The sequence below is a fragment of the Opisthocomus hoazin genome, chromosome 4 (genome assembly GCF_030867145.1).
Source record: "Opisthocomus hoazin isolate bOpiHoa1 chromosome 4, bOpiHoa1.hap1, whole genome shotgun sequence".
In the NCBI taxonomy this organism is placed as follows: domain Eukaryota; kingdom Metazoa; phylum Chordata; class Aves; order Opisthocomiformes; family Opisthocomidae; genus Opisthocomus; species Opisthocomus hoazin.
Genome location: NC_134417.1, coordinates 7,305,623 through 7,331,663, shown reverse-complemented (window position 1 = coordinate 7,331,663; position 26,041 = coordinate 7,305,623). Strand labels below are relative to the sequence as shown.

General features: G+C 40.2%; 1 protein-coding gene across 3 annotated transcripts in view; it reads left to right on the top strand.

The window, feature by feature from the left end:
• Positions 1 to 25,774, top strand: part of SLC25A36 (solute carrier family 25 member 36) — a 37,263-nt gene extending 11,489 nt beyond the window's left edge. Inside the window, exons 3-8 of one of the 3 annotated variants that reach the window (XR_012763620.1) lie at positions 7,375 to 7,452; positions 10,117 to 10,217; positions 17,762 to 17,828; positions 19,684 to 19,973; positions 20,710 to 21,945; positions 23,857 to 25,774. Coding sequence is in view for 1 of the 3 variants with exons in the window: in XM_075417837.1 (XP_075273952.1) it covers positions 7,375 to 7,452; positions 10,117 to 10,217; positions 17,762 to 17,828; positions 19,684 to 19,973; positions 20,710 to 20,903 (730 nt within the window). In the remaining 2 variants the exon portion in view is untranslated. Of the gene's footprint in view, positions 1 to 7,374; positions 7,453 to 10,116; positions 10,218 to 17,761; positions 17,829 to 19,683; positions 19,974 to 20,709 lie in introns of all 3 variants that reach the window. The other 2 variants (XR_012763619.1, XM_075417837.1) reach the window with 2 other exon arrangements.
• Positions 25,775 to 26,041: the final 267 nt, after the last annotated feature.

Sequence of the window (26,041 nt, the reverse complement as noted above, 5' to 3'; positions counted from 1 at the left end):
ATGTGTGACTAGTAACACTTTTAGAGCTAGTGAGAGATAGTTAAGGCTGGATTTTGCCATGATCTGGGACATTTTGATTGCATAGCAGCTCACTGAATGGGGACTACCTTTCCTCTTCTTGCCACCAATGCTTGTGAATTTCAGTAGCCAGCAGGAAAGTTGAAATGGCCACAGTTAAACTGTACAGACCACAGGCAGGGTTCAGTTCACTCTGGGGAACTCAAGCTAGCCAGTTATGGTGAGGTACCTTCAGTGTTTGGGTATGAGGGGAGTTTTCCTCCAGAAAGGATCTGCTACTACTTCTTGCATTAAAAAGAATTTGATAAGACTCGGACCAGTTATCTTCTATCCCCAATTAATCAGTGAGAAGTAGTTTGTAGAGAGCCCCTTCTGGCAGTTGCAATGCAGGATATGGGCTTAGTCTCATTAGAGAATAGGAGTGCCTTTAATGGAGGTTGTACCCAGATAGCTTCTTGGAAGGAAGATTGTTCTAATTGTGGAAGTTTTGATCCAGAGCCTTTTTACATATAAGAGTCTGATGGGTGAACATGTTGGGAACAGGTATGTGGGAAGCAAGGGCTCAGATTTTGACAAGGAACGAGAGCTCCATCTGAAATGCTTGCTTTATTGGCTTCCCTTGATGGAAGTTGAGCCCTTCAGCTTCTTCCTCGAATGTTTGGTTGTGAATTTATTTTTTGTTCAAAAATTTATCTGAATTAATAGCGGGATGAACAGATGTGTTTTATGTGCCCCCCTGCTAGAAGCCTGATGTGCTTTAAACCCATCCCTAAAACCTAAAATAACCTGGTCTTCCCAGGAAGCAAATTCAGGCTGAGATAGAGGTAGTCCATGATGAACTTCATTGGTAGGGCTTGTTTTTTTTTTAAATCTACTTCTTAGACATGTGGGTTTTTTATCTGTGACACAAGAATGTGTATCTTCTGCTGCTTTTGTTATTTGCTTAGATGTGTTTTCTTCCAGGTCAGTATCAAACAACTGAGATGCCAAGTAACTTTTGTGGGTTTCAAGTTCTTTAAATACAGTAAATATGAAAACATCCTGAATGACATGGCAATGGACTGTGACAATAAAAATATGTAGGCGCGGGACATAACTATTGTTGGTGTCTGCTTGTTAAGGGCTGTTTAGTGGGGAGATCAAACTGGATTCCTCTGTCATGCCTTTACTGTCACTTGGTATTTTATGACCCATAGGTGTCAGGGTTTGGTTGTCTCTTCTCATACCAAATTCAGTGCAGTACTCCTCGGCTTACAATACTCAGCCTGAAAGCAGGGGTGGATCAGGCAAATGATGTTAGAATTTCAGTTAAGTGACTGCTGTAGAATCACTTTTGCATCTTAACCATCAGCAGAGGTGACTTCAAAGGCATCTGTGTCAGGAAACAAACTCAGAACTAGTACAGGTGACTGCATTTTCTGGCAACAAAAGCAAATTCCCTTATTCTTAAATATGTGGTGTATAGCATGTTGCGGATGCCTCTCAATAATCAACCTTGTTGAGTTTAAACCTGAGGTCTTGATAATGGAAATCTGACCAGCCTCCCAGTGCAGACTTCCCCATGTGACATAAGCAGGTCAGCTGAGGCCATATGGAGCATTTGTGCTGATCTTCCAACCATGGATTTGCCATTTACTGCTTTCAATAAACAGTGCAGTCTTTGGAATCTGCTCTTTAATGCAAAAAGTTTGTGTCTTGTTTTCAGTGTAGGCTCTGGAACTCCTCCAGCTGGTGTCTGTGAATGCAGAAGAGTGTCAGTGTCAGTAATCACTACCATTATAAATCCTGTTGCAGCCTCTCTTTAACTCTTTGTTGCTCTGTGAAGTCCTGGGGCACTGTTGGTCTGGAAGAAGCAAATAGACCTGGTACACTTAACTTTGAAGTTTCTTTTAAGACATTGAGGTTCCTGCTGCTCTACATAAATGCATATGTTATATGTGCATATATACATGTGTAACACATGAAGTGATGGTGATAGTGATTTTTAAGGAGTGTTTTAAGTAGACACAGATCATGTTAATTGGGTTCAGCTTTGCTGTAATCTGATGCTGTGCCCATGCTGAGCTCTGGAATACACTAAGATTTTTTGAATAATTCCTCTGAAAGTGTTAGAAATACTTTGAGGATGACAGATGTCCAAATAATCTGTATTTCCAAAGTGCTTTTGAGTATGTGTTCAGTACTCCAATTACTGCTGTGGAGCAACACTACTCACATAGTGAAATCGTATCTAATTGTTATGGGCACAAAGCTGAGATGTTGCTGGACACATTATATGCCAGCATTCCTAAACAATGATGGTAACTATGCAGAACCACCATTTTATCTCTGCTTACTGGAAAAAAAAAAAAAAAATTTCAACTTTCAGTTTGATTTAGCAGCAGAACTGTGGTGAATCAGCTGCTGGAAAAGAGAATAGGTTTGGAATCTCCTTCAGTGCTATAGATGGTTTTCACCTGTATGTTCTGATAATAAATTCCAAATAAAATAGTCATTTATTATGACTGCCTGGTGGGACAACTCGCATGACTGGCATGCTGTCATGGATGGCTACAGACTCTTTAGGAAAGACAGGCCAACAAGGAGAGGTGGTGGAGTTGCTCTATATGTGAGGGAGCAACTGGAATGCATTGAGCTTGGCCTGGGGGCAAATGAGGAATGAGTTGAGAGCTTGTGGTTTATAACCAAGACAGGCTCACATGTGTGACATCACTGTGGGTGTGTACTACAGGCCACCTGACCAGGAGGAGGAAGTTCATGAGGCCTTCTACAGGCAGCTGCAAGCAGCCTCACAGTCACAGGCCCTGCTTCTCATGGGGGACTTCAACCAGCCTGACCCCCAGGGGTCAGTACTGGGCCCAGTCTTGTTTAACTTCTTCATCAATGACCTGGATGAAGAGTTAAAATGTACCCTCAGCAACTTTGCTGATGACACCAAACTGGGAGGAGTGGTGGATACACCAGAAGGCTGTGCTGCCATTGAGTGAGACCTGGACAGGCTGGAAAGTTGGGCAGAGAGGAATCTGATGAGGTTCAACAAAGGCAAGTGCAGGGTCCTGCCCCTGGGGAGGAACAACCCCATGCATCAGTACAGGCTTGGGGTGGACCTGGTGGAGAGCAGCTCTGCGGAGAGGGACCTGGGTGTCCTGGTGGACGACAGGTTGACCATGAGCCAGCAGTGTGCCCTTGTTGCCAAGAAGGCCAGTGGCATCCTGGGATGCATTAGGAAGAGTGTGACCAGTAGGTCAAGGGAGATTCTCCTTCCCCTCTACACTGCCTTAGTGAGGCCTCATCTGGAGTACTCTGTCCAGCTCAAGAAAGATGATGAGCTAGTGGAGAGAGTCCAGCGGAGGGCTACCAGGATGGTGAGGGGACTGGAGCATCTCTCCTACGAGGAGAGGCTGAGGGAGCTGGGCTTGTTTAGGCTGAAGAAGAGAAGGCTGAGAGGGGACCTTATAAATGCTTATAAATATCTCAAGGGTGGGTGTCAGGAGGATGGGGCCAGACTCTTTTCAGTGGTGCCCAGCGACAGGACAAGAGGCAATGGGCACAAACTGAAGCACAGGAAGTTCCGTCTGAACATGAGGAAGAACTTCTAAGGGTGATCGAGCCTTGGAACAGGCTGCCCAGGGAGGTTGTGGAGTCTCCTTCTCTGGAGATATTCAAGACCTGCCTGGACAAGGTTCTTTGCAGCCTGCTGTAGGTGACCCTGCTTTGGCAGGAGGGTTGGACTAGATGACCCACAGAGGTCCCTTCCACCCGTTACCATTCTGTGATTCTATGATCAGATGTGAAGACCATACAGCTAGGCATTCGCAGTCCAGGAGGTTCCTGCAGAGCATCGATGATAACTTTCTGATGCAAGTGGTACAGGAACCAACAAAGAAAGGCGCTCTGCTAGACCTTGTATTAACAAACAAGGAGGGATTGGTTGAGGATGTGAAGGCTGGAGGTAGACTCGTCTACAGGGACCATGAAATGGTGGAGTTCAGGATCCCACATGGAGGAAGCAGGGCGATAAGTAGGATCAAAACCTTGGACCTCAGGAGGGCTAACTTTGGCCTCTTCAAGGCACTACTGGGAGGAATCCCATGGCCCAGTGGTCTCGAAGGCAGGGGGTTCCAAGAGTGCTGGTCGCTGTTTAAACATCACTTCCTCCACGCTCAGGATCAGTGCATCCCCCTGAGAAAGAAATCTAGCAAAGGAGGCAGGAGACCTCCATGGTTGAACAAGGAGCCTTTAGCAGAGCTCAGGTGGAAGAGAAAGGTCTGTGGAAAGAGGGACAGGCTACTTGGGAAGAATATAGGAATGTGGTCAGAGCGTGCAGGGGTGCAACAAGGAAGGCCAAGGCCCACCTGGAATTGAATCTGGCAAGGAATGTCAAAAACAAGGGCTTCTTCAACTACATCAGTAGCAAACGGAAGACTAGGGACAATGTGGGGCCGCTGCTGAATGAGGTGGGTGTCCTGGTGACAGAGGATGCAGAGAAGGCAGAGCTACTGAATGCCTTCTTTGTTTCAGTCTTCAGTGCCAAGGTAGCCCCTCAGGAATCCCAGGCCCTGGAGGTAAGAGAGGAAGCCCACAGAGAGGATGACTTTCCCTGGGTCGAGGAGGACTGCGTGAGGGATCGCTTCAGCAAACTGGACGTCCACAAATCCATGGGCCCCGATGGAATGCACCCACGAGTGCTGAGAGAGCTGGTGGATGTCATTGCTGAGCCACTCTCCATGATCTTTGAGAGGTCCTGGAGGACAGGAGAGGTGCCCAAGGACTGGAGAAAGGCCAATGTCACCCCAATCTTCAAAAAGGGCAAGAAGGAGGACCCAGGAAACTACAGGCCGGTCAGCCTCACCTCCATCCCAGGAAAGGTGATGGAGCAGCTTATCCTGGAGGTCATCATCAAGCAAGTGGAGGAAAAGGAGGTTATCAGGTGTAGTCAGCATGGATTCACCAAGGGGAAATCATGCCTGACCAATGTGATAGCTTTCTATGATGGCATGGCTGGCTGGGTAGATGAAGGGAGAGCCATGGATGTTGTCTACCTCGACTTCAGCAAGGCTTTCAACACTGTCTCCCGTAACATCCTCCTAGGGAGGCTCAGGAAGTGTGGGCTGGATGAGTGGTCGGTGAGGTGGATTGAGAACTGGCTGAATGGCAGAACTCAGAGGGCTGTCGTGAGCGGCGCTGAGTCTGGTTGGAGGCCAGTAACTAGTGGTGTCCCCCAGGGGTCAGTACTGGGCCCAGCCTTGTTTAACTTCTTCATCAGTGACCTGGATGAAGAGTTAGAGTGTACCCTCAGCAAGTTTGCTGATGACCCCAAACTGGGAGGAGTGGTGGATACACCGGAAGGCTGTGCTGCTATTCAACAAGACCTGGACAGGCTGGAGAGTTGGGCAGAGAGGAACCTGATGAGGTTCAACAAGGGCAAGTGCAGGGTCCTGCACCTGGGGAGGAACAACCCCATGCACCAGTACAGGCTTGGGGCGGACCTGCTGGATTGCAGCTCTGTGGAGAGGGACCTGGGAGTGCTGGTGCATGACAGGTGGACCATGAGCCAGCAGTGTGCCCTGGCTGCCAAGAAAGCCAATAGGATTCTGGGATGCATTAGGAGGAGTGTGGCCAGCAGGTTGAGGGAGGTTCTCCTCCCCCTCTACTCTGCCCTGGTGAGGCCCCATCTGGAGTACTACATCCAGTTCCAGGCTCCCCACTTCAACAAAGATGATGAGCTAGTGTAGGGAGTCCAGCGGAGGGCTACGAGGATGATGAGGGGACTGGAGCATCTCTCCTACGAGGAGAGGTTGAGGGAGCTGGGCTTGTTTAGGCTGAAGAAGAGAAGGCTGAGAGGGGACCTTATAAATGCTTATGAATATCTGAAGGGTGGGTGTCAGGAGGATGGGGCCAGAGTCTTTTCAGTGGTGCCCAGTGACAGGACAAGCGGCAATGGGCACAAACTGAAGCACAGGAAGTTCCGGCTGAACATGAGGAAGAACTTCTTCCCTCTGAGGGTGATCGAGCCCTGGAACAGGCTGCCCAGGGAGGTTGTGGAGTCTCCTTCTCTGGAGATATTCAGGATCTGCCTGGGCGGGGTCCTGTGCAGCCTGCTGTAGGTGACCCTGCTTCGGCAGGAGGGTTGGACTAGATGACCCACAGAGGTCCCTTGCAACCCCTGAGAGTCTGTGTAAATCACACAGCCATGGAAGGTGACACCCCCTTGCCACCCAAGCAGTCTTTCTAGAGCCGTGTTTGTAGTGGATGTGGTCCCAAGAGATGTTAGGGCTGTACTGTGGTTCTTTGTGTGGATTACGGTCCTTTTTCAGTTAAGCTCAAACCTAAGTGAGTTACCTTGTATGAGGAGGTAAGGATTGTCTTTTCTGGAATGAGACGAAAAGGAAAAAAAGCTGGCTCCACAGCCCAACAACAGTGCTTAGGTAGGAGCACATAGGCATCAGTTCAGAACTGGTAGGTGGGAATCCCTGCTAACCTCAAGGAAGGGCTGCTTCTCACATTGGAAGTTTCCATTTCCTTTTACTGTGGTTAGAATAATCACAGAATCTTACAGAAAAAATAAAGCTAAGAATGGGTTTCTAGCTGAATGCTTAGTGGATTTAAATCATGGATGGGGATGGGGAAAGGCAGGACTTGGTATCTGAAAGGCTGTTTACCTTCTGACATGTAACTTAGTGTACTGCTAGGAGTCTTGTAGGATCAAACCAGAGTAGCGCATGCAAAACCATGCTGGGGGTTTGTGTCTTTTTGAGAAGAGCAGGTAATAGATTGTAAAAGATGTGCGTGGCTGGGCATGATAAGCACTTGAGCTGACATCTTCCTGAGCTGCTCTCGGAAGGTGTATGACTTGCTGTAACTGAACCTTCATAAGTCTTTCTCCTCTCTTGCCATTCACTCCCTGTCCCTCCCACCCAAAAAACATTGGGAGCTAAAAGGTGATGAAAAGAATGTAGAACAGAATTAAAAAATTTTTGTCTCAAACGCTCTAGAACCTACAGGAATATGAACAATTCCATGCTTAGTATTTTCTCTCTGATAAAAGGACACTTTCTTTAATTTCCTAATAACAGATAACTCCGCCTATGTGTGTGCTCCAGTCTTTGAGGTAAGTTTGTATTGACGTCATAAGGCTCTACTTCTGCACTTAGTTCCTGGATTTCTGACATGTCAAGCAACAATGGAATTAAATTTTATGCTGATTCTAGGAAATGACTAATCTTTTGTGGTCAGCATTGTCAGTTATTATGAAAGTTCTACACAGAGTAAAGCTTAAAATGATGTAGTCACAGTAGTCAGTGTCTTCCTTAATTTTGATGTGTATGTTAGTATTGTCACTTTTTTGTTTTCTAGGATGATCTTGCAAAAGGAAGGTCCTCGTTCTCTGTTTAGAGGGCTTGGTCCTAATTTAGTAGGCGTTGCTCCTTCCAGGTAAATTAAACACTTCTGATGAAATTTGGTTGCTGTATGTTATTTGCAGGATTTAAGATTTATTTAAAGTGAGTTTTTGCATCTGCAGCTGTAAATACTTAATAGCAAATAACCTTTGGTTCCTGGAGTAATTTCATTGTTTGAGAGACTGAGCCATGCTTGTGCTCCACAGCTTCAGTCCCACATCCCTGCACCAACTTTCTCAGTATTTACTATCCTATCTACTGTTAGAATAGTATTTACTGTTGTATACTGTCCCTTATGCAGTTTTGTCCAGTTAAGAAGGAAAAGGAGTTCCACATGTAAACAAGAAGTTTGCACCCAAAGGTAGATTTAGCTTTCAGTTAATCTGTCATCTTCAGGAAGCGATTGTGTGACTGTAGTCTTAAAACACTGGGTTTTTCTTACCAAATTCTGGTGAAGCACAGGCTACTGTCCTGCTGAAGTAGGAAGCCTGTTCTCAAACTTCAAAAAGGGCAAGACTGGCTAGGATGACACACTCACAGCTGTCCCAGAGGAAGCAGATCCAGCAGTGGGCTTGACTGAAGGGTACTGGAGCAGTGTAAGAGTGCAGCAGATGAGGGTGTAAATCTGGTCTAACTGGCAGTGGCTTTGCTGCTGTCAGTTGCTGTACATTGACACAAATGCTCTAGCTACTTGGCTGGTGCTGGCAGTCAGTGAGGTGCAGGTTATGCCTGAGTTTGAACTGATCTTCACATACAAGTGTTAGCCTAAGGTCAGTTCAAAAATAGGAGAATACCTAAGCAAGAGTATGGAAAAAAGCTGTGTAAAACTAATGTAACTACTTAATCATGGAAGAGGCTATAGTTATTTTTTGGCCCATTTTTATTCCATTTTTTCTGTTTCAGAAAAGTGTCTTTATGCAGAGGGAATATATTCACAAAGGTTTTATTCTTCCCCTAACTTAGTGCCCTGCTTTCTTTTTTTTTTTTTTTTTTTCATTTTGGTCTGAGCAGAAGGCATTCCTGTTCCTGTCTCCTCCAGGACACAGGACTCCCCTGCCCATGTGGGGAGTATCCTGACTTTTCTGGTTTAAGGTCTTTGGATGCTTCTGGAAGATTTTATTAAACTGGACTTTCCATTTAGCATTGATTTGTCTTAAATCTGGCAGATGAGGTGTTGCTCTGTATATCCTTGGCATGAATAAGAGAAAAACATAATTCAGGAATTGGAGTACTTTTATTTTAGCAGAATTTTTAAGTAATTAGGAATACTTGAGATTTTCTGATGACTAACTTAGCACTGATTTTTGGAGAAGCTGAAGTAATTCCAGTAGCTTTTTTGTTCTTGACACACGTAGGGTACTTCTTAAACTGAAGAGCCTGTACTTTTGGTAGTCTAGTCTAGATCTGAATGTTCAGTGCTGACTTATTTTTTTAACAGCAATTTTTATGCAGCAGTGAATTTCATTTTATAAGTGACTATCCTCAATGAGAAATATCCTCAAAAAACCTGTATTTCATTTCAGTAAATTCTGTTATATCTTCTAATTCCCTTCCCCCAGGTGAAATACTTAGCTTGTTTCTCCCAACCCTGTGTTCACACTAAAAATGTCAACTTGGTATAATGTGTGAGGTCTTATAAATAAGCATATCCTCATTCCCCTCCAGCTGACTCGATATTCGTCCAGTACTTCATTTCAATTAAGCATTAGCTAAGTGGGTTTAACAGCAGCTCTTTGTTTAAATAAGCATGTTTCATAATATATCCAATATACTTAACTGAGTTCAGATTCCATTTTAGAAATTGCACCCATGAAGCAAGCACTTTACCTTTTTCTAATAAAGAAAAACATGTTTGTACAGCTAATGAGGTTAATGTTCTGTTCATGTAAACTTACATGTTCAACTTTATCTCTTGCAGAGGTTATCTAAGTTTAAAAAAATTAGAATGTTAACTGCGAGTTTTAGATGTGCTTAAAATAAGTTTTTTAAGCTTTAATGATGAAAATATGCCTTTTTTCTAATATATTACATTATATGCTGACTTCTGTCTAGCTTTGTCTTGATACCAGCTCAGACTTGAACATAGTATGCATTTACAAATACTTTTCTTTGTAGTATATTCAGAGAAAAAAGCTATGTCTATTTAAATACAGAACTGAAGAAACAGTTGTTCTAGCATTTAAAATATACATTTGTATAACTGCCAGTTATTAATATTTACATTTGAAATGCTAGAGCAATATTATAAATATTAAGCATACTGTTTGGTTTTAAAAAGCTACATACTGCTAGTTCTCTTGTAGTGCTGTTGAATAGGGCTTATGGCCATTAATACAAATTTGATCCCTTATTAAAGACATACAGAATTTTGCAATTCCGCTTAGTTCAGCAGTGTTTAGCTTTCCTGGCTAAACTTCCTAGTGTCACAAAAATCACTGCCATATTTCTAATTACCTATCCTTCCCCTCACTAATTGTTAATTGGAGCTGTTGTGGAAGGAAAAGTTGTAAAGTATGCTCTCCCCCCGACTCCCACCCTCCCCAAATAGTCCCACTACTTTGCAAGTATTATTCCTTTAGTACTTTTCTAATTAGGAAATAAGGCTTGAACCAAGATTGTCTTGAGCTAGTGAAGTTGGGGGCACTGCTTGTAAGGGTGTCGACACAAAATGTAACTTGGATTTTTGTTCTGATTTTAGAGCGATATATTTTGCTGCTTACTCAAACTGCAAGGAAAAATTGAACAATATTTTCAATCCAGATTCTACCCAGGTACACATGATTTCAGCTGGTGTGGCAGGTAAGGATCTGTAACTTTTTAGCTTTGTTCTAGAGCGCTGTCTACAAATAAGAGGGGGCGATAAATGTGGAAAAAATAAAACAGAAAAAGTTCAGTGATTGATCTCTTTGTAGTGGTTACATTCTTTGGTCTCTCATTAAGCAAGCTATGTGGAGAATGTGTATGAAACATTGCACTTGGTGTTAATGAAGATCTGCGTGTGTGTGAATAGTCTTTGCTTGGAAAACTTGCATGCCTGTTTTCTCAATTGTAAATGTGTGAAATGTAAAATGAAAACCTTCAAAACAGTAATGTTTTGCTCTGCAAGCTATAAACAACATTGTTTGCACTGAACTCTTGCTTAATGCTTCTTAATCTGTTTATCATCTCTTTTTCTGTAACAGCTTTGTATATCTGACTTGCTTTTTTCTTCTGAAATACACCTACAGATATTTGTATAAATTATGTGTAACACCCCCTCTTCCTTTGCTCAAATACCAGTCTGTGTGAGATTTGCTCTACCACTGAAGTGACATAGAAGAACAGATTTCAGTAGTTTTGATGTATTTTCATCTCTGGAAATGAATTCCTGCTTTATATCTGCAGTGTAACTTTGGTATATTTTAGCAGCTACCAATATTTATTGTTTGATTTGTATGTTCTGTGCTTTGGGATCACTAACAAGAGGAGTTAAAGGCCACTGAGCTGAATTATGGTCACAGACTTGAGCTGGGGAAATCAAAACTTGGGCTGGCAGCACTTTGCCTATTGCTGATGTCTTTCCTACACAAAAACAAATTTTCAAAAGCTTTTTTCTGTATAAGCCATAGACACAGATGAGTTCTGACATTCTTGTGGTAGCCTGTTGAAGTTCCTAATTGTCAAATTCTACAACCAGTGTATATAATGTGAGTACTAGCAATCTGGAATGGACTGCCAAAGGTGATGTCAGAATGATGATTAGTTTTCTATTTAATACTTGCTAATAATCTGATACAAAGAAATCTTATATAGTAGAAAGTCACTGGCATTAGCTTTGTACGTTAACACACTAATGCTTGTCTGTAGCACTTGAGAAATGTGATGGCAGTTTTTAGTCTTCTGGCTTAAATATTTAAGGCGAGCAATTTTGTCTAATCTTCTGACTCAAGATACAAGGAGAGCCATTTTGTCTTAAATAGGCAAAATAAGGTGCTCAGATGATGCAATATATTTTTTTTTATCACCTGGAAATGTGTGTTTTGTAGGTGAACAGCATGGGGAATGACATGGGAGGAGATTTCATGAAAAGTTTATTCTAATCAGTTAATTGCTCCAGAAACCCTAATTATATACTAATTTTTCTTGTCTTCAGCTCTTTGTCAAGGGGATAAAACATGTCTTTATATTCGGGGAGGGGGGAAGTATGAGTAATAGAAATAGGTCTATCCTCAATTGAAGGCAACTTGTGTAACTCATGCAGTGCTGTAGACAAAGGTTCAGAATGTTCCTTGTCTTTGAAAATTATGCCCTCATTCCACAATGAAAATAACATTTATGGAGATGTGCTGTAGTGACTTTTCTGCAGCGCTTGCAGACAGACTGCAGTTTGTCAAGTAGTTCTGTATGTGCTTATTGACTTGCTGCCCTTCCAAAAGGCTGGTATAATGCATTTGTACTTACGACTCTAGGAGACTGGGGTAAACCTATCTGAGCCTTAATTGCTGTTTAACTTTTTTTTACATTTCTATACCAGCTTTATTACTGGACACTTCTGTGGCTGTTATCTTTCTTACATTTCCCTAGTTCTGCAGTTGTATTGCTGAACTAAATAGCCAATGAAACTGAATGTCCAGTGCAGGTTCACACTACAGGTCACAGTTTTATTTGTCTTGTAATGGCTTGGCACCGTATACTACAGACATTCTCTGGAAGACCTTTGAGAGAAGGTTTTTTGACAAATAATTTCTTGATACTCATTACTGATGGAATTTTGAATTATATGTAAAGGACTATCTAAAATTAACAGTGCTTTCTTGGGACCATGCTAACCATGTTTTTGTAATTCTAATATATTTCAGAAAATGCACTTAAACCAGCTATTAACAGTTTTACCTGCAAGGTTTGTATTGCTATGTGATGCAGATCAACTTAAGGAAATGGCAAAAGATCAAATGTGACCTCTTAATTGGTTGACTTAAACAGGTTAGTGTAGAAGGTCACCTTAATACTTGCTTTGGAACTCAAGATTTCAAAATTGGCAAGGTGGATAAACACTTCTAATTAGCCAAAAAAATAATCAGTATTGGTTTTTTCTTTTGCAGCTGCCAATGGTTTCAGTAAGGAATTGAGTAACTCAGTCTTAAATGAGGGGTTTTTTGTTTGGATATGACCTTTCTGTTACATAAAAGCTTTTAATATCTAATGAGCATGAAATGGCATTTGCACTTAGAAGGCTTTTCCTGTAGGTTGCAAAATACAATAATGATGCAAAAATACAATTTAAAAAAAAAGGAATTTACTGTTGTATGAAAATACTGTAAGTAGTAAATTTCAGTTGACTTCAAATACTGTTTACTTGTATCGTATGTTAATACATAAGTATCTCAGGCTAGACTGATGTCATTGTTAAACAAGGACTATTTTATGCACATAGCATTTTTGGGAGCAAGAATCTGAGGTATGGTGTTTTAAGCATTTTTGTTTTAGGCCTGATTATTTCTTCTCAAGATAAAACATATATTTTTTGATTTATTAAGGTTCATTTAGTAAGTTTGTTTTATCCCGAGGAGGATGAATTGTGCTGCGTATTAGTAACTGATGCCTTATGCAATTAGAAATTAATGTTTTTCTGTAGCTGTGTGCTAGCTTCCAGCATGTAATTTGCATCACCTTCATACCTAAAATACCTGTGTATTGACATGAAGAAATACTTCGCAATCTCTTTTGCTTACTACTTGGCACATCACATGGTTCTCTTTTTGCAGACTTGGACAGTGAATATATCTGAAGCATACTACAAGAATGAGGAAGCTTGCTTGTGTGAAGATAGGTTCAGTTAGGCAAAATTCTCAGATTTATTATAAACTCTGCCTACTTATTGCACTGACTCAATCTCTTTTGCCACAATGGAGAATAAAAACTTCAGTAGAGAACTGAATTAAAAACTTGATTCCTGTATGGCTTTCTGATTTGCTTTTTGAATTATTCATAGCCTTATTTAGATGACATGGTTGGAAATCTGTTGCAAAACTACTTTGCCTTGTATGCTATTGCCATTCTTTCTGGAACTCTACTGGCAAACCAGCCCAAGTGTAGATTATTTTTTTTATTAACAAAATTTGGGACCACTTTTACTTAAAGATACCATACTTTCGTAAGTTAAGTAGTTTGTACACAGTTACTTAATACCAAATAAAATGCATGTGCAGTCATTGATTACTGATATTAGAAAGTTTGGTTTCATAAGGCATCTATCTTTTTCAGTGCTAGACAAGGCTAGCTTTTCTGAATACTTGGGAGGGAGTGGGGAAGAAGGAGGGTTCACTTGTAAATTTGATATATAGGTAAGTATTGGGAGATAAAAAATTGAACTGCTGCAAATGAGCAGAAATTTCAGTACTCAGTGCATTTTACACAACTATTTTAATTATCTGTGGCCTGTTCTGATTATTTTTCTTTCTTTTTTTCCTAAACTTTTACCTGAAAACAGTTAGATCTCACAATAACTAATTCACAGATCCTTCCAATGGGATTCAATTTGTACACATGTGTCTGATGAGGTCACTGCTTGTTGTTATGATACAGAAAAGCCTGTGTCTATTTTAGGCATTTACTGTACATTTCTCCTGTGAAAAGAGTGAGATCGTGTCATCTCATGCTCCCCATCCGCAGGTCACTTCCTGCAGAAATATGGACTAACTTAAACCTCGTGAGTACTGAACTGAGCGTCTCTTGCAGCCTCTAGTGTAAGAACCACACATTTGGTTTGTAATATCTATTAAATAAACAAAATAAGGGGAACTCACTTTCTTTATCTTGAACTCAAATGGTGGGCATTGTGCAAAGACATCACTTCTTAACTCGATTAAGAGTTGTTTTTTTTTTTCTGTGCAGTTCAGGGAAAGGTGGAAAATACCTTTCACTGGTAGCTGGTACTTTACTTAACTCTGGCTAACTGAATGTCCCTACTGGGTTAAATAAGGCCTTCCCCCGTGCCCCCTGCAGTGTTCCAGAGCTGCCTTTAAAGTGCTGCAGCTGATATTCTGTGTTGTCACATTATTTCAAAGACCTCTTTTCTTTTTTAAATATGTATACGATCTCCTTTCTGTCTCTTTGTTTTCTCTTTTGGTTTCTTTTTATTTTAGTACTTTGGATTTTAATTCATCATTTCATATTCATGTGTCTGTATGAATTACATTGGCTTATAGATTAAAAAAAAAAAACCCTAACCTTTGAAATGTGATGCATAATAGGAATACCTGGGATCTTACCTGTCAGTAGCTGATATAGCTCAGAAAGTAGATTGAGATAATTCTTTCTGTGTGAAACTGGGATACAATTTCATAGATGAAAATAAAACAGAAGTACAGGAGTTTCTGGTATTGCCAAATTGATCTACACTTCTAATGAATCTGGAATCTTAATCTTTCTTGAGGATATATCACAGTGATAAACATGGCAAAGCATTATAAACTTCCCTGAGACTTCTAAAAAGAAAAAAAAAATAAGGAAAAAAAGAAAAAGGAAACAACTGATAGAGCTTCATAGTAGTTGTTGAAAGCACCCCACCTTTATTTTTTAACCAGTACTTTTGGTACAGATTTTCTGTATTTAAGAAGAAAAGCTTATATTATCAAAGAACCTAAAATTCTGGGTGTTTTGTGTTTTGGAGTGCTCTCCTTGGTTCAGCATAACTCAACTGTTAATTTATTTTTCTGCCACTAAGGGTATTTACTATATACTACCCGTAAGAATTGAGCTGTAGTTGTTTCATACTGAAACCTGAATTATTGAAGGCTGTTTGATTTGAAAGCTTTGGTTTGAACTGTCATGCTATTTAGGCTTACAACAGCTCTAGGGGAAAAAAAATTTGCTATACTGCTAAGTGTCTGATCCTACTGTTAGGTGTGCTGTACTTAAATAATGTCTGGAGCAACCCAGGGAGTGCAAGTTCAGACTGAGTAAGCTGTGTCCTTGCTGTGCAAACCACCCTTCACTGGCAATTTCCAGTATATTCTTTGCAGCCTGCCTAGAAGCATTGGGCTGCTGCTGTGGGCAGATACAGTCTACTGCCATTCAGACACTGCCTCTGGTCTCACCTATGTGTTTCCTGTTTCAGGTTTAGGATCTACAGAGGCTGTTTTTTGGGGGTTGAATAGGAAGGAGAAAGGGTTGAGCAGATAACGCTGTAACATGCAGTCTAGCAGTAACAAAATTCCAAAGCATCTAAGTTAGAGTGCAAAAGACTTTTTTGTATTGTTCACTTCTAATTAAGAAATAGGAGGGACTTAGGACTAACTTTGTTTTGGGGTTGGTTTTTTTTTTTCTGAAAGAAGTCTTTCATATGTTGGTATGGGAAGTTATTTTTCCCCACCTTACTGAACAGCCTTTGCAGTCCTGGCATTCCTAGTGCCCCTGACAGCACTATAGATGTGGAAAGATTCTGATTTGAAGTAAGAGAAAATTAAAGCTTTGTTAATGCCAGTATAAAGAAATAAAAAATGCAATAACAATGTTATCTTTCAGTTTAGTTCAACTCTGGGTCAAGTGCTGCTGGAATCAGTGGAGTTTATATGGCATTAAGTGACAGGTCAGAAGGGCTCTGGCTAGTTGAACTGCAAAAGGCTTTTTTGCAGGTGCGACGTGTTCTAAAAACATTCCATGCCTTGTTGTGGCAGAGTAGTCCCCTGATGCTTTGAGTTTTTACATAATTGTTTGCCTACATGAAATGCAGATAAAAAGCACTTTTGGCTTGTTAGCATTTCACTCCATTAGATGAAGGACATGTATGCACATTAAAAAAAGAGTAATATATCAGAAAAAGCCACATCCAAACCTTTATTTATCCAATGAATTCACAGGAAGCTATTTAGTTAAGAGGTTTGAGTCAATCTATTTAATCAAAAATATTTAACTGAAATACCTAATGGGGTTTTACTATCTTCGTACAGAAATACAGCTAATTCTTAGTAGCTGCTAAACCTCATAGTGTGTCTTTAGAACTGTACCTGAAAATCCCAATGACTCACATAAGATTTGGGGTGGGAGTTAGAACAAACTTTAAAACAGTTAAGATCCCCTGGCATTTCTCCGAGTATTGCAGTCATCTGTGTGCAATGTAAACCTAGATTGTGATTGAACAAAAGTAACATGTATGCAAGCAGTTCTGCTAAATATATATATGTAAGCTGTTAATGATCTCCATAAACAAGCTTATTGATAGCCCGTTCATTGTATAAGTATTGTGCACCAGATATGTGCTAACCAAGATAACTCTTTGTTGCTTTCTGACAACCCCAGTCCATCCCCTTGCAGGAGGGCAGCATGTCTTTGTAGTGATATACAAGTGATGTGTGTCACTTAGAAAGCAAGTGTCTAAATCTTTCATCTCTTGCCTGGCCACGTTCCAGCTCTTCCCTTTTCCTTTTCTCTCCTGCAGACATGTCACCTCATTAATGGTGCACGTGTGGTATTACAACTCTAGATGTTTGGTTTTTTTTTTTTTTTGGAGCTGCCTTTCACTCTGCTCTCTTTCTCTTCACGGTTGTGCAGAAGTAAGAGTGATTCTTACTTCTTCTCTTTATTTATTTTTTTTTTAATTTGTTTCCTTTTCTCTTTTCTTTTTCTTTAGTGGACTGAAAAGCAAAGCTTTAACCCTTAGGCCTTATGCAAGCCTGAATAGTTGCTGTCTGTCTGTATAGTTAGAAATCCTTCTAGTTACTTTAATAATTTAAACTCTCATGTCCTTGTAAAAGTATTCCTGGGCCAACCAACAATCTCTGCTTTGAACACTAAATAAAACACTAGTGCTCAAATTTAACTGCTCTTTATAATTCAGTATTAAAAGGTCTTTTAACTTACAGTAATACATGCCTTTTAACTGCATCAAAAGTAGTATTTATTCAGTCTGCATGCTTTTAAACTCTGATTGTATTTCACGTAGCAAATTAAATTGACACAATGTTTTATATCATCTCAAATTGCTATAGCTGTATCTGCAGTACGTTCTTATTGACGTTTCCCAAATTGGCTAATGTTAGTCTAGCTAGCTTTGCTGCCTTATGGTGTCAAAACAGGGTTGGTATGATTAGGTAGGTGAAGTGTACACAATTGGGCTTATTTTATGTGGGGCGTCTCTTGCTAAGAATCAAACTTACTCAATATTAATGTAAAACTAAAAAATAAGCTAAATATTTGTTGGCTGTATGGATTCATAAAGTATCAGTAAAGGGCTTCAATAGGTACTTTCTAAAAATCAGTATAGTCTGAGTTTTGCATCCACTGTACCTTACTGTGTGCATTTTGAACTTAGATGCAGTTGCTTTTATACTATCACATCTAACTTTTCTTTTTAAATATTTTAGGTTTTACTGCAATCACAACAACTAATCCAATTTGGCTAATAAAGACGCGGTTACAGCTTGATGCAAGGTAAGTATCGTCTTAATTAGAGAAACTGCTAGTGACAATGGGAAATCTCACTACTGTGAGAAGACTTCACTTTCAATGAAATGAGTCTGTAAATATCCAACATTTCAAACTAGAAAGTTGATGCTGATCTATCTACAAGTTATACTATCACTTTTCTCTATTTTAATAGTGTTCTGATTCATGCTTGAGCCACGATAATGGACTGGCCAGCAAATTTGGAATTAATTACAAGGTTATAGGCTCAAAATAATGTTCTACCAACCATATGCTTACATTTTCCTTCAGTAATTCTCTTTGGTTTTAGCTGTTGAGCTAAACATCTCTGAAATAAGGATTTAAGTATTTTAGCAAAAGTTTAGAAAAATGCCTGAAATCTTAGGGTTTTCATTTTTTACATACTGAGCTCTAGCCTACTGTAAAAAGGGAATACTGCTTTCATGGATCCAAACACAGAAACTGTCCTAATGCGGGACAGTCAGTAGAAGTTCTTTAGACATATTAGAGAATCAATTTCAGAAATAGTTTACTACAAAACTTCTAATGAAGTATTTTATGCAAATAAGGAGGAAGGAAGATCGTATTTCTATCTGTTTAAAACTGCAGGGAAAAACTGATATGATGCAAGTGTCTCAATTGCAGCTGTCTTGTTCATTTCATAGACTTTCTTACTGAAAACAGCATGCAATGTAAAACTCTTTCCTCAACCATCCTAAATACGTTAATGAGCCCCAGGGATGTGGGGATTGGGGTGCCCCTGGAGCTGGCAGCTGTAGGTCCAGCTGCTCATCTCACCAGTTGTTCTTTGACTCTTGTTTTGCCTGTCAGCAGATGAGCACCAGGACGGCTAGTCCTCTGCAGCATCTGCCACCTAGCTTCCTCAAGATCTGATTCACAGCTCTGTGCCCACTCTTTCTCTTAATTGTGCTTGGTACCTTGTTTCATTGCTGTCTGACATTGCAGGTTCAAACCATCAGGACTTCAATTCTGCCATCTAGTGATGCCTCATTCTGCTTGCATAATAGCTGCTGATCCTGTCTGTCTTGCTTTGACGGTATCAGTATCAGTTATCATAACTTCCTACAAGGCTATTTGCTGGTTTATTTTGTGTGACTTGTGCACAACTCAATTCAGTAAGCAAGCTAAAAATGGGAGTAAGATTTTATTTACCAAATATTGGTTGATGCAGTCATGTTTTATGAGCATTTTTGTTGATATCAGCAGTGGCTTAGTTGAATCAAATAAAAGCTACCTGTGTTGTATTAGTTGGTATGTTCCCTTTGGATATCTTAGTTGTTTGCTGGTAGCTGTGGTGTTGAGGCCTGCTATTCGAACTCTTAGCCGTTGCTTTCATGTTCACATGCCTTATAGCCATATAATTCTAAAGGTTGTACTGCAAGACCTGGGCTTCCAGAACAGGATGGGTAATTGCTATGCTATGGAGCTGTTAGAAGCAAAATTTAGGGGAAATCCACTCTCATTGTGCAGATGATGTTAATTTTTCATGAGTCGCTGACATTTACAGTTCGTTTAGGAGTCTGTTTTCAAGCAATTTAGTCTTTTATTCTGTAAGACTTGGGGAGGCCTAGAGGTGTTCAACTTGTGTACATGATACTTTTTCTTTAGTCAGCATGTGAAGTTTGGCTTGGATTCAGTGTAATGTTTTACCTTTGTTCAGTGCTAAAGGCCTTTGAGACTTTCACTTCAGGTTCTTTCTGTGCTTAAATCTGAGTTGGAGCCCCGCAGTATCGGTGTGAGGTATTTCCCAAGTCCTCTTGTCACTCAAATAAAACTGTTTAATTGTTTTCCAGTCTCAAGTTGCACCAACTTGATGTCTGTCTTGTGTTCTGCTTTTTAGGAATCGTGGAGAAAAGCGAATGAGTGCTTTTGAATGTGTCCAAAAAGTTTATCGATCAGATGGTATTAAAGGCTTTTACAGAGGAATGTCAGCATCCTACGCAGGCATATCTGAGACTGTTATTCATTTTGTTATTTATGAGAGTATTAAGAGAAAACTACTGGAGTATAAGACTGCTTCTGCCATGGACAATGAGGATGAATCGGCAAAAGAAGCTTCGGACTTTGTTGGAATGATGATGGCTGCTGCCACTTCTAAAACTTGTGCAACATCAATAGCATATCCCCATGGTAAGTGGGGCGTGTACATGCTGAATCGGTGATCAAAGGGAATCTTGTCAGTGATGTTTGTAGCAGACTTTGGCTCACTTGCTCAAGAACTATTTCTTAGTCTAAAGCTTCACGTCAGATTCAGCTAGTCAACATGAGTATGGTATTCAGAAATGGAAGTATTTTTAAGTGGGTATCTAGCGTGGCCTGTTTTTAGGCAGTGTTTATTTTTTCCAAAGAATTTGCCAGGATATGGCCTAAAGTACTTAAGGAAGAGGTCCCTTTTCACATGGAATCTCTCTATACACTCAGCAATTTCACACAATTTGCCAGCAAGTTCTTCTTCCTCTTCTAGAAAAACAGGCTGTCTAGTTTGGTTTTCAGTTGCGCTTAATTTTGCTGAAAAGTAGTTGTGTATACATTAAGTGTGTTAATGGATTGAGTATTTCATTAGTGGCAACATCTAAGCTAAAATGTGAGCCCGAACAACCATCCTCTCTTGGATTTTAACTAAGCAAATAAACTTTCCTTGCTTAGAAATATAATACTGTCAAAATTTTAATTTGGTTTCCTCTTACACATACTTGTTTTGCTTCTCTGTTTGCTGTCCTCCTCCTTTTTTTTTTTTACAAGTTCTTGTGAGGCTGAAAACTTGGGGAGGGGGAAAGGTTGCCTTTTAATGTGAAATCACTAATTGTTTTCTGGGAGAGATAATGAGAAGTGGTGAACATAACCACATGTGGTTTTCTTTGTACAGAGGTTGTACGAACCAGACTAAGAGAAGAGGGAACAAAATACAGATCTTTCTTCCAGACACTATCTTTGCTTGTGCGAGAAGAAGGGTATGGATCCCTCTACCGAGGTTTAACTACACATCTGGTCAGACAGATTCCAAACACAGCTATCATGATGTCAACCTATGAAGTGGTAGTCTACTTGCTCGATGGATAGCAGTGTGACAAGGCTTCCTAGAAGAAGGTGGAAGATTGAAAGACTGAAGTGGACTGCTGGTTATCAATGCCAATGTGGTGGGCAAAAGGAAAGTTGTATCAGTAGCATGCAGCTATGGACAAAACAGAAGGCTGATTGTAGGCAATTATGAATAATTTTGCTGCCTTATTGTATGCTCTCTTGATAATGTGACAAATGGGAACTGCCCCTTAGGGAATGCCTTTATACATCTCAAATCAAAGTTGTTACTTGCTTTTCATCTGTTAATCTAGACAAGGCCATTCAGTCATCTTCAGAGACCTGATGGGTGTGGGAGGGGGCATAAATTATATTCTTGGGCAGCCTTATCCACTTTTTAGTGATTGCTCTCAACTACATCCTTTGTGTCCTGTTTTGCTGCACAGTAACTTGTTGGAAGAATGGAGAAGACAGTACTTTCATACCTTTCCATACCTGCAACTTCCATTCAGTTGCACTGAAGATTCCTAGAGACTGAGGTAGTAGTCAGTGTGTAAAGCTTTCCATGTTGCTACCTCAAGACAAAATATGGCACAGGGACCCAGAACGGAGTTATTACTTCACTACAAAACGTGATACTTGTTTTTTCTTTAAAGTTTAAGCAGTGTTGTAGGTTTGTGAGAGAGGATCTGATTGCTGAACTCTTCATGTTATCAATCTCTTAATATTGGTGTATGTGGATTCCTAGTTCTGCTGTATAATCCTGTTTCTTTTCTGGAACTTTCCTTCCTTAAGCAAGAGAGACCTATGAAACATTACTATGTTATTAGTTTTTCTTGCCAACCTGTCAGGTCACTCACACTGCTAAGTAAGAACTTGCCAAGTGCTTCTTCGTAGCCTTTTTAAGGTTTCATCATGTGATGAGAAGTCTCAGATAGTCCAGCCTACCATTTGTCAAGACACGATTCACTCAAGTAGTTTCATGCTACCTAAGAACAATCTGTATTACCCTAAAAGATCTGGCAAAGCCTGACTTGGATTACCAGTATGTGTATGGGAGTACAGGAGGAGAACACATATCATGGTGGGTGAGGTGAACACAAAGCAGAAAACAGCTGAAGCTGTCATAGATCTTTTCAGTGCACACAGCATCTATGCAGAATGATGGAGAAAACTGTAACTGAGATTTTCTTGTAGCATTCTGCTTGATAGTTGCTGTATCACTTCTTCCAACTTGAGCCTGTGTACAGAACTGCAGCTGATAGTATAGCCATGTCCTCCAAATTGTCTGAATATTTAGGCATTGTTTTTTATTGTTCTGTAAGCCAATTGCAAACAATGTGGTGGCATTCAGCATTGCGGCTTCACTAGTTTGTTCTGTCATAATTTACAGGGTTTTCCATAACCATATAGTTGGAGTGTCAAAATCAGCTGTTTAATGTTACAAGAACTTGTACAGCTTTCCAAACAGAAATCTTTTATCTGCACCTTGAGTACTTCTCAGTCTGTATCCATGATCCTTATGAGGAAGATGATCATTATAAACTGGGGGCAATAGCTTTCTACATATAAATGCTGCTACACTGGTCTGGACAGAACTGTGCTATCAACTCTTCCAGTGTGATACTTCAGTACAACTTAACTGTGCATTGTGTGCAATGGCTTTTTTATGAACCTTATGCACTTTGTGGCCTTTCTAGGGCTTGTGACTTTTCTTCCTCTTACTGGTTATCTGTAGTCAAACCATGTTCAAAACATGCAGTTTGGTTTTAAACAAAGTGTGTGGTTTGATTTCCACGTAAGCTGTGCAGTATAGAACATTTTATGCTGTAGATCCTTAGCATCTCTGTTGCAGTAGTTCTGTAGGCAGTATGTAAAAACTTGAAACTTACAGAACAATCAGTCTGGGTATTTCTCATTTGCTCTCCTTTATGTTGGTCGTTGTCACGTTCTCCACATGTTGTCAAAGTATTTGAGTACTTCATGTAATTCCCTGTACTAATTGCCCATTCTTTTCCTTGGAAAAGTTTTTCTTACCTTTTTTAAAGACAGATAGCATGGTCTGTGTTGTGACCAAAGGTGAACTTGATTGTTTTAAAGTAGTGAGGGGGGAGTCCTTATAAGTGTGTTCTAAAGTGGGCTTTTTCTAGTGATGGCTCTAGGAAAAATCTGGAGTATTCATGACTCTGACCTAAGTCTTGCTGTGATGCCATTGCTCAGGTAAGTCAACGAAGTGCAGAAGTAGCTGCTTACTGTAACATTTGTTCTGTAGAAAGTGGATTACTCTTCAGGCTATCCAGATAATTCAGTTGTAGTCAAATTTAAATTGGCAAAGACAATATTCAGCTTTGGAGTTCATGAATACAGTTAACATTTAGATTAGCCTAGGCTTCATGAGAGTTACTCACCTCTGTTTATTGGATACATTCTCCCTTGATTACATGTTCGTGTTCCACTGAGTACTGTGTGTGTGCCTTGGCTGGGTGAGAACAGACCCCCTGGAGTTGCTAAGCAGAAAATGTTAACAAGGACAATTGAAATAGGAGACAAAGCTGAAAACAGACAATCAGCTTATTATTCCACCTTCTTAATGGGTGTTGAAGCAATGTTTTAAACTTCAGGGGTGACCTCCTTTTTGGCTTGCTTTATGTAACAAAGCATGGATCCAAAGTTTCTTGGGATTTTTTTGTCATTTTTAAAATACCAGTATGTACAGAGTTACCTCTGAAATATTTCCCAAAGATCCCTGTTTATATATTTTTCTTGATATTTGTTATAAAAACCGAAAAGGATTAAGAAGATGCTTCATTCAGTAATGTTGTTAACTACAGAGCTGAAAGGAGTGCATTTAAAATTTCCTATAACTTAGATGGTCATCTTGATTTATATTTGAATGTAGTGTATTTATGTTACACTTTTCTGTGCTAGAGGCAAAGGTCTTGGATGTCTGAAAAACTCTCAGTAATTAGTTTCCTCATTTTTTTTGCTTGCCTAGGTAAAACTTAAACGTTACTCGCAAGCTGTTCATTTTGACACGGCAACCAGTTTAGAGAACGCTGTGAGGCCGCAGTTTCCTGGACCAGTCAGGAGATGGCACCGGAGCACGCCTTCCTCAGAGGAAGAAGGGGCTCGGTGTGTTCCAGCGCGCTGGTGGTCACCCAGTGCCTGGGGCACACTGGGAGGACCTGGCAAGGGTGGCCCGAGTTTGGAAAACTATAAAAGAAAATAGATTTCAGTGAATGCAGTTACGTTTCACGGCCCCTCTATTACCCACTTGGTCCCTGTAGTGCTGTGCAGGAGAGTTGCGTGTTGCAGAGGGCTGAGCCCGGCCTTCAAATGGACTGATAGATCTGCCGTTTCTGTCTGAATTTCTGATCTGCTAGCCTATGTTTTAAGTAGGTTTACACTAGGGATTTATGAAGTTTTTTGGTTATTTTAATTAAGTGAAACATCAACCTGTGTTGTATATTGACATTGCACCTATCTAGTTCCCTGTTTACATAATACACTCCATATTTACTTTGAGAGGTTTGTTAATGACAGTTTCTGCTACTCTGTTTTCGTTCTTATGACATCTGTAATATTACTCAGACTCTAGCATTTTAAAGGAATGCTTCCAGAGACAAAAGATTGGAGAGACTTTAGAAATGTTGCTTCCTGTTCAAACTGTTTATATTCGGAAAACAAGCTGAACGCTGAAGTGTGCCTAGGTAAATACTACTTCTTTCGACTTTCTGTGTTAAGATTCAGTTATGTAAGCTTTTGGTTCTTCTGTCTAAGAGAATCTGCCTACCCTGCATATGTGAACATAATTATGCCCTCAGAGTCATAGCTAAACACTCACAAATGACAGTCTGGGAATACTTCAATGCTTGTGTGAGGCTTGCTATTATTCTTGCATACATGTAGTTGGCTGTAAAATATGTGCATTTATTCTGTATTTATATAGTTAACTCTTTTGTTTGGATTGCTTTAAACTTCAAAGCAAATTAAAATGATATGCTTCTATTCAAATGTTGCCATTGTACACTATTTTTAACTCTTTAATTTTTTTGTTATTGATGTATGCCAGTGCTTGGACAGTTATCATTACAAACCAGCAATTCATTAGGAGATCCCAGTGGAGCATTTTATCTTGTGCTATTTTGTAGTAGCTGAAAATACTGTATCTGTATTGTAGCTATAATAGGTTCTTTTTGAGGGGTTCATGGATGACTTACACTAGTTGGTTGTGTTCTTGCAGTTGAATTTGAATAATTCTGCAGAACTAAGTGTTGCTGTCTATCAACTGAGATGCAGTAACCCGTGATCAGAAAACTTGTGTCCATTTAAAGTGCTAGGTAGCACAAATCACTGCTGAAAAAAGTGAAGGGAAGTAATTCCTTAAAAAGTTCAGAATTAATGGCATGTGTAATTATAACCAAGTCCTTGGATCTGAAAGATTAGATATTGTTTCTCTTACCAAGTAGGTATTTGATCTGAAGTCTGTCTTCAGAACTTCCTCAGAAAACATTCTGGAAATGTGTATGTAGGCTTTGTTTGGTGGATGATTGTGCGCTGCATTTTTTGCCCTCAGTGTGTGTTCTGGAACTGAATGCTTTGCAGCCTTTAGTATGGAGTCAGGCTTGATGTCTCTGATTTAATTCTTTCAGTTATTCAGAACTATTTCAAAACTTGCATTAAAACAGCTCACCTATGATAACTTGTTTCTTTTCTTTCAGTAGATGCTCATGTGAATTGATGTATCTTAGAATCATAGAATCATAGAAAGTTTTGGGTCAGAAGGGACCCCTAGAGGTCATCTAGTCCCACCCCCCCGCAGCGAGCAGGGACACCGCTAACTAGATCAGCTTGCTCAGACCCCTGTCCAACCTGGTCTTGAATGTTTCCAGGGATGGGGCCTCCACTACCTCTCTGGGCAACCCGTTCCAGTGTTTCACCACCCTCATTGTAAAGAATTTCTTCCTTATATCCAGCCTAAACCTACCCTGTTTTAGTTTAAAACCATTACCCCTCGTCCTGTCACTGTTGTCTCTGCTAAAGAGATTGTCCCCATCTTTCCTATAGGCTCCCTTTAAGTACTGAAAGGCTGCAATCAGGTCTCCCCGCAGCCTTCTCTTCTCCAGGCTGAACAAGCCCAACTCTCTCAGCCTGTCCTCATAGGAGAGGTGCTCCAGCCC